The 8,797-nt window shown below is 38.0% G+C and overlaps 1 protein-coding gene across 2 annotated transcripts in view; it reads right to left on the bottom strand.

Annotated features, from left to right (window-relative positions):
* LOC117409214 (DENN domain-containing protein 4C-like) overlaps positions 1 to 8,797 on the bottom strand; it is a 76,953-nt gene that overhangs the window by 34,919 nt on the left and 33,237 nt on the right. For both annotated transcript variants that reach the window (XM_059000005.1, XM_059000009.1), the window contains exons 3-9: positions 7,563 to 7,815; positions 6,540 to 6,609; positions 5,417 to 5,586; positions 4,933 to 5,174; positions 4,251 to 4,317; positions 4,084 to 4,142; positions 55 to 199 (exon numbers count right to left, since the gene is read on the bottom strand). In XM_059000005.1, coding sequence (XP_058855988.1) covers positions 55 to 199; positions 4,084 to 4,142; positions 4,251 to 4,317; positions 4,933 to 5,174; positions 5,417 to 5,586; positions 6,540 to 6,609; positions 7,563 to 7,815 — 1,006 coding nt within the window. The remainder of the gene's footprint in view (positions 1 to 54; positions 200 to 4,083; positions 4,143 to 4,250; positions 4,318 to 4,932; positions 5,175 to 5,416; positions 5,587 to 6,539; positions 6,610 to 7,562; positions 7,816 to 8,797) is intronic.

The raw sequence follows: 8,797 nt of genomic DNA, 5'->3' as shown, positions 1-8,797 counted from the left end.
ATTTTTCACAAGCCTAGATAGATAGATAGATAGACAGATAGATAGATCACTCACTGCTACCACAGCTTCTGCTACTCCAGTCAGTACAGCAGGTCTCAGTGAGTGCAGCAGAATTTTACTCTCCAGCAGGACAAACAGCAGTAAAGTGGCACAGTTTTCTGGACCAAGGTTCATTAGCAAAGTGCTAAAATTTGCTCCACTGATTGGAAGAAAAACAAGAAAAAAGAAATATTATATCAAAATGCAGTATGGGTTTATGGCAAACACAGCACCTCTTCTTTACAGGAGAAGATCATTAATCCATGTCAACTGGAGTTTACATGATCATTTTGTACTTTGTGCAATTGACTGGTGATTAGTGGCACGGGGAGGAGACAAAAATGTAAAACAATCATGCTGCTCACTGCAAAAGCAGTGCTATTAAACTGGTTGTAGCTAACAAAATAATTTTGAAAATCTTAACTGTTGTGCACCTCTTAACAATATAGGTATACAATGTTCATCTTTGAAAGCAACATAAGGCAAAAATATACACTGCTGTGCAAAAGTCTTAGACACATACAGGAGTTACAACAATTTACTCAGAGCTTTTTTCCACTATTATAACAACTTTGACTGTTATTAATACAGATTAGTTTGGGTGAAAAGAAACCAACCTTGTCATTTAGCAATCTAATTCACATTGATCAGAATCTTCAAAAACTTGTGATCACAACAACTCAAAAGTAAACTATACTATACTATACAGGGGGTGCAAAGCAATCCAAAGGGGGCGCACGAGAAGAGTCAAAAAAAAAAATTAAACTCTATTTATTTCTTTTTAAAATTTAAAATGTATACGTGACATGACGCTCTGTAGACGGCGTGGGTTTATTCTATGGTAGTATTAAAGCAGGTTGATTCTATGGTAGTATAAAAAGTATAGACTTTTGCACAGCAGTGTATATTCATTTTTTAAACACAATAGGTACTACACTAGGTTAAATAAATCTGTTTGAAAGACTTGCTTAAAAGGTGGTCTTGCATTCCCTTGGTCATCTCACCTGGACAGTGAAATTACCCATTAAAAGGGTGGGGGCAATTTATTTCCCGTCATTTAACCAAACAACTGCTTCCCCTATTGACTGACATGCTTTGAAGCTAGTAACATGCTTTACACCCTCGACACTGCAGTGGTGTCCTAGGAAGTGAAACAGTAACATAATGAATGTAATGCAGGAAGCAAAACAAGTTCGATCTAAGGCCCTGTCCACACAATGCCTTTAAACCATATTAGTTGTCTTTAAACCGACTTAAAAGTACTAAATACGGTTTGTGGAAGCTCCCGAGTGGCGCATCCAGTAAAGGCGCTCCTCGCAGGATGTGCCCTATAGCCTGGAGATCGCTGGTTCGAATCCAGACTATGTCACAGCTGACCGTGACCGAGAGTTCCTAGGGGACGGCGCACAATTGGCTGAGCGCTGCCCGGGTAGGGAGGGCTTAGGTCGGCAGGGGAATCCACGGCTCACCGCGCATCAGCGACCCCTGTGGCCGATAGGGCGCCTGTGGCTCTGCAGCAGAGCTGCCAGATCTGCGTTGTCCTCCGGCACTATAGGTCTGGTAGCATTGCTGTGGATCTGCAGTGCGAAAAATGACGGCTTGGAAGGAGCACATTTCGGAGGACGCGTGTTTCAGCCTCCGTTTCCTGAGTCGGCGGGGGGGTTGCGAGCGGTGAGCCGGGGATACAGATAATAATTGGGCATGCTAAATTGGGGTGAAAACCGGGGTAAAAATAATTGGCGACGACTAAATTTATAAAAAAAATAAATAAAAAAATAAATAAATAAATAAATAAATACGGTTTGTGTCCACGCTACGGTTACTTCACTACGCAGCACTTAGTACCGGACTCGAGTCTGGTTCTAAATTAGATCACATCAGGTAGTGCGGTTTACCAGAAGTGTGGACGCTGTAATACCGTACTACATTTTTTGTGTATTCTCCAATATCCCAAAATGCTTTGTGGTATGTTTGGTGAAATACTGGCGCCTGAAGGACTTGCTATCAGTGTACACTCCGCTATGTGTATTCATTTCTATGCTTAAAAAAATAAATAAATGTTAGGACATCTCTGTTAAACTAGTGGGGAAAATAACAAAAGCACAATGTTAAGTTAGACGACTACAACAATGAAATGCGAGTTAAAAGTAGGATCGGGGATGAACAATTCCTGTCATTTGTCAGCTCTGTTTGAAATAAAATGAAGGGGACCAGAATTAAGAGCAGGCAAAATATGAAGGTAAAAACAGACTGTTTTGTAATTAACAGCTTTTATCTGAGTTTAATTATGAAAACAGAATCAGCTCAATTTGTTTAAAGGGACGTCACCTGATTAAAAATAAAACTCGAAAACACACTGCCTTCACAGACTGCACGGTACTTCAGTGTGGACGCTTTGAGCTGGATTAATTAGAACGGTTTGGAGTACAGTTCGAGATCGGCTATGTAGTGTGGACAGGGCCTAAATTAAACACAAATTAATTTAGGCAAAGAAACAGTTTAAGAGATTATTTAGACAAAGCCCTAATAAAAAAGTACATAAAAAGCAGATACTGATACAATGCTGAATAATGCATTTACTGCAATACTGAATGGCTATTTACCAATAGTGTAAAATCAGTTTCACAAGGGAGCATTTCCAAGTTAAAAAGATAGACTAAACAAACAAAAAAAGAGGTATTAAATCACTTTGTCTAGGAGAGTGGTCGTACTTGATTTCAAATTATGAGGAGTTGGAAGTGATTTGAAATTCCTTGTTCCCAGAATGTATTATTTTTCCCCTCAGTTAATTTCCACAGATTTTTTTTTCCCTTAAGAAGGCAAAAAAGAACACATAATACAGACAATTATGTTTTTACTAATGCTCAGAAACCTTTAGGGACCAGTGTGTCATGCTTAGCTTTAAGACTAAACCTTGTAGACACCAATGATTCAGCATGGGGTTAAGATGATGTGTTAAGCACAAGTCCTGTCTACTTTTTTGTCCTGGACAAATTCCAGTACAAAAAAATGGTTCTGGATACATTTGTAGTTAGGTCTTCAATTCTTCTACTGTACCTCTATACAAGTCACAGACGTATGTATTTAGCTGTATAGCTAAAAAATTTCAATGAATGACCAGAATTTGATCTATTGACCCCAAATGTGTTTCTTCAAGAGTCTGTCGCAAGCGATCAATACAGACAGACATACGATAGATACAGATACTGACACGTTTAATCACTAGAGAATGAAAAAAATGGATGAGCCTAGGTATGCACCTCTTGTGGGGTGGATATTAACTTGTACCATATACAATATTCTTATATATTCCTTAAATACATTGGTAACATGAATTGGTAGAATATGTCTGAAACCATGTTACATACAAAACAAGTATAACCTTCACTGGAGTACTGTATCATTTTGGAATAACTAATAAAAACGGTGAATGGTGGCATCAATGTGTATTTTATTAAAAGAATCTTCACTCATGTCTTCGTTTGAGGGAAAAAAAAAACACAACAAGATGCCAGTAAAAAGTCATGTTTGTTTAACTTTAACAGGGTAGCTGCAATGTAACCCTGTACATTTGTACACAATAGAAATATTACCCAAATGCCATGTTATTTTAAAGTAAAAAATTACTGTGCAGGGAATTAACAGTAAAAACAGAACAGAATAAATGATAAAAGAGCTTTCCCTGCAATACCTTGTAGAGGGTTAAGTGTTTAATACAAATGACAAGAGTCAGCAAGCAGCTAAATCAATTTAAGAGTTGGATGCAGGAGACATTGAAGTATGAAACTAAAAGCCCTTGGAGGATCTCCAAAGACAAAAAATAAAACACAATGTCAATACCACTGAGATACATTGATGGGTATGGAATCTCATAAATGACCTCATCCAAAAAAAAAAAAAAAAAGCTTAGTTGACCAACTAGAGATAGAACATCCATATATACTTGTTGAATATTAGGCAATGCCTAACTACTTAGTATGAAGCATTCCAGCAATGGTTCTATAAACTATACACCGAAGACAAGCTTTCTGATTCTGAACATACCTTAGTGGTAAAGGCGTGCAAACAGGCTGAGAAAGTATCAAGGCATCATGGGCAGAGAGCTGTATAAAATAACAAAAAAAAAATGCAGGTTAGCTTCTATCATCAATCAGAGCACACAGTATACCAGAGAGGCTCAACATTGGCGAAACATATTTAGGATGTCTTACCTGAACTAGGATTCTTGGTCTCTGTGGTGACGGGAAAGGAACGCTGTGCATAAAGTGGGAGAGGTGCCTAAAACAGAAATCATCATTATCACATTTACTTTAGCTCCCATACATAATTGATGCTGTATTTCCCAGGTTTTATAAGTTCTCTTTAATGTCTTAAATATACAGTCTGTTCACAAATAATTCCACACTGCCCTAGACTTGCTTCCCTGAAGCGAATTGCAACAGCAAATGAGGACAGAATACATAAATAAGATCTTCAGAAACAGAGCTACATAGCTTATCCTCATTGCACTGGAAAAAAAAAATGGATTGAGGCCAAAACAAATTCTAACCCAGGACTCAAAGGGTGAAATGCTTCTCAACTTGAAAGTCTCCAAGAAAAAAAACAAAACAAATATGAACAGATTTATCCTTTTAAATAAAAAATACCTTTTGCCCTCCCCCACATTTTTTAATGATGGGGTTGCTTTCTCATCTAAAAAAGGATGTGTCATTTTAAACCTCCTAACCAGATTTAATTTTTGAAATGGCAGCTTAGTGGAAAGCTGGTTTGTGTCCTTACCTACAGTACATATATAAAAACCAGACCATCAACAAGGTCTGCTGTTTGATATTGTGGCTCATTGCAGCTTAAATCCTCGTATGGTGTTTTGGTCAATTAAAATGTAAAGCTTACTTTTCAATGGGAAGAGGATGAGGTCCAGAGACAGACAGCTTGTAGAGGAACATAAGGAACTTGCGGAAGGACTCAAAGAAGGGCCAGTGCGAGAGCAGACAGATGCACTTGTTGGTGTTGACACGCTTGTTGGGGATGATCTTCTTTTCCACCGCAGTGATGAGGCCCAGCTGCAGTTTCTGCTTCTCCGTCAGCATCTCCGTGGAGTAAGGCTCATAGAACTGAATAGCAGCACCGTACACCTGGGAAAAAAAATATGTTAAAAGTAGCTTGCACTACGCACTCATAGAACTTGGACGTTTGAGTTTGAACATCAGAATTGGTTCATTTAGTGATTTGTAAAACAAACGGATTACAATATAGATTACAAAATATATATATTTTACATCAAAGGAAACCAGGACATTTCTTAAGTAAGTAAATAAATAAATCAATCAATCTTACATCTGTACTTTTACTAGTGAGTAATTAAAGAACCGCCCACCTTTTCCCCAGAAGATACTGTTAAGACGAATGTTGAGAAGACTGGCAGTGGATATCTGGTGTTAGGAGCCCAGCACTCTATGGTAGCTCCCATTGGAAGGCAGAATAGGGGGACTGATTCTGACAGGGGGAATGATTCGTAGTCTTCTTCTGGATACCTGAAGATCAAACCTGTCACACAACACAACGTTTTAGTTCCACTTTTCAGGAGTTTTGTTATTTATACAGCGGTGACCATAAGTGGTGGCACCCTCAACAAAAACGTCCTGTTTTTCCTTAAGACATTTACGATAATGCATAAAGGTGCACTTCAATAAATCACTGCTGACTCTGTACTGTAAATGTATGTTTACATATTTAAAATGCATGATGTTTGCATGTTGCATTACAGCTATCGTGTAAATCTGTAGACGTTTGTGTTCGCTTAAGCGTGGTTGAGGATCCGATTCTGTCGTTTTCCTGTCTTAAGGAAATATTTGCTCTTCCACTGATTTAAGAATAATAGGTCAACATGCTAGATAAAAATAATGCACCAATACACAAACTACCACCTTGTGGTGCAAAATAAGGCACACAGATCAAAACTTTCCAATTAAAGCAAACAATGTGTAACAGGGTGAAGGCTGGGCATGAACCATGCACACCGCAAGAAGGCGTCAACCACCGTGCAAGAGTTGGGCTCATCTGCATTTTTGTGGTTTTAGAGGTTTTTAATTATAATGGCAGCGTATCACACAACACTACGCATTACAAATGCAAGGACTTGGCAAAAGTCACACCTTAACAGATTAAGAAACTATTATTATACAGGAACGGTAACAAAATAAATCCAATCCCTTTAGGAGAACAGACATTCAGTAGAAATATGAACATTACGTTTATCTTAATTCAGCAGGACAACGATGTTAGCAACAGGCAGTCAATGAACATGGAGACATGGATATGAAGGAGTATTACTTCCATCTGTTAGGAACTTAAAACGTTGCTGAAAGACTGCATTGCTTACAGAGTTTGACGAAAGCAGCAGACACTCCAAAATAATTTGAATTTCACTTGCCACACTTGATGTGTCAATATGCTTGACCACCAGTGTGAAACACAGAAGCATAAAAACAGCAACTTACCAGCCTTGTATGCTATTGAATTGGAAGCAGAGACTGACTTCTTGTAACAAATATATACACTGGAGCCCCACTGAAACAAAGTTAAAACAAAAACACACAATGAAACTGTTTGATTTACAAAGAGATGACCTTTGTTCAGGGAAAAAAAAAACCAGGCTAGCCCAAAAGAATACATGAAAAGGACTAAATATAGTTGCACTTTCCTTTGAAACAGGCACTTAAGTATAATTCACAGTAAAGGGCACTGGTAACGGTCAGATGACCGTAGAAGTTTTAGCTTTATTAATTACTACATCTGCAGTATTTAAAATACAAAGTTGTCAATAATTAATTCAAAAGGCTGCTATAAAAATAAGGAAAAAATATAAAACTAGAAATCGGAGTTTGGAAATGTGAAAAAACATCTGCATCATTGCTATGTCTGGAGGTTGAAACAACGTGATACCGAAACGGTTCATTCCTACTAGACACCACCTGTAAAGGAGCTTTATTGAGAGCATTATAAAATGTTGTCTGTACATTGGCCAGCGGTTAAAACAATGCGGCAGTGAAATTCAGCGACAACACATTCTACACTGAAGCTGGCATCTTCTGCATTCCCTGTTTTCATAAAGGTAGTTCTATGTTACACACTAACAACTGAAGTACCAAATTGTAACTGACTTGCATGTACCTTCATTTGGTAAATATACACAATAAACTGCAGAACCGCACATGAAAATAAATGCTTCTCAACTGCCAGCAGTACAGCACCCATTACCCTATTATCTTGGGCAGTTACTGAAAAACAAAACCGCTTGTAGAACAGTGACACACGGAAAAATAAAAAAACAAAGGTTCCAGTTAATGGAAACCATCGGTTGGATATCACACATTTTATATCCAACTTAGTAAAGGTTTCATTCAACACTAGTTGATATAACCAATAATTTCTGACTCTGGACAGGGTTGATAAAGATTTGGGTTTAAAGGTTTGGCTTTAGAAACCACAGCGTTCTGAAGAGCAGCAAAACGTGTCTTTACCATCCCACAGTTTAAGTTCTTATCAACTTTGCAGAAAGTGTGTGGTGGGGTCTCTCCCTTGCTGGTAATAATAATGCAGATATCAGTGACTGCCAGCGAGTTCTGAGGCCTTATTAACGGTGCCCTCCGAAAGGTGATAAAGATACGCTGGGAGTTGGCTGAGCTGTTGTTGACATTGGCACAGCGTCCGTAGGGTGTGGCCTGGATCACCTCGCAGCCTTGGATTAGCCTCTCCTTCCCCTCATACAAAACCCTGCAAGATAAAATGGGAAGCAGATTGGAATAGAGGGGCATTCTGTCAGACAGTCAAATGAACGGCTTCTCAGTGGGTCACATACGGAATCCTAGATTTGAATCCAGCTTGGGTCACAAGTTAAGTAAAGTGAATGTGTCCCCTGAAATGGACAGTAGACAATCTCACAAACCAGTAAAATACCACTTTACACAAACTTCCTCTTTTCTTTTTAAAATAGAAATTCCCACTGACATTATTACCCCACTCATGCTCGCTAACCCTTCCCACACTGCTTTTTCTAATCAATTTGTCGCCACCCCCAATGACAGACAGGATAAGCAGCCAATTCACGCATCACTCACATGGGAGTCAGAAAATGAGGAAGCAAACAAACATTTTCACTGCTATGGTTATGGATAATGCAGACTGGAAATACGAACATAATATATATAAAAAAAATAAAGAATTCTAAAGATTTAAGAAAAAGCAAGTAACATCAAAAAGCTATCGTGATACTTAATGAATCATTTTTACACACTCACACATACATATATACACACATTATATTATATATATGCGGTTGTTGAGGTCCATAATTAGGAGACCGTATTTGTGTTTCAGCTTGTAATGAATATTGGCATTTTTGTTCCTGAAATGATTTACAAGCCCAATTAATATTGTAGCGTACGTGGAAAATGAAGGAAGGAGACACACACAATTTGTAGGTACTCAAAAAACTCTGCAGCCTTTACCACTGCAAGGAGGATTCCGGTGAATAAAAAAATAAATAAGAATTAGGCAGTCTGACACATCATCTTGACAGTTTCCTTTTCACTTCCAAATTTTTTTTTCCAACCATCAAAGTAACCCACCAAATAATTTAAGTCTTCTACTCCATAAATTGACTTGACAGAAATAAAAAAAAAAAAAATCAAAAACAAAAAAAACAAAACCAAAAACAAAACCCTTTTACGTGAATGCAGTGTCAAAAACAGTCATA

Source organism: Acipenser ruthenus, chromosome 2 (assembly GCF_902713425.1).
Source record: "Acipenser ruthenus chromosome 2, fAciRut3.2 maternal haplotype, whole genome shotgun sequence".
Taxonomy (NCBI): Eukaryota; Metazoa; Chordata; class Actinopteri; order Acipenseriformes; family Acipenseridae; genus Acipenser; species Acipenser ruthenus.
Note: the sequence above shows the minus strand (reverse complement) of the source record. Positions and strands in the feature narration are given on the sequence as shown.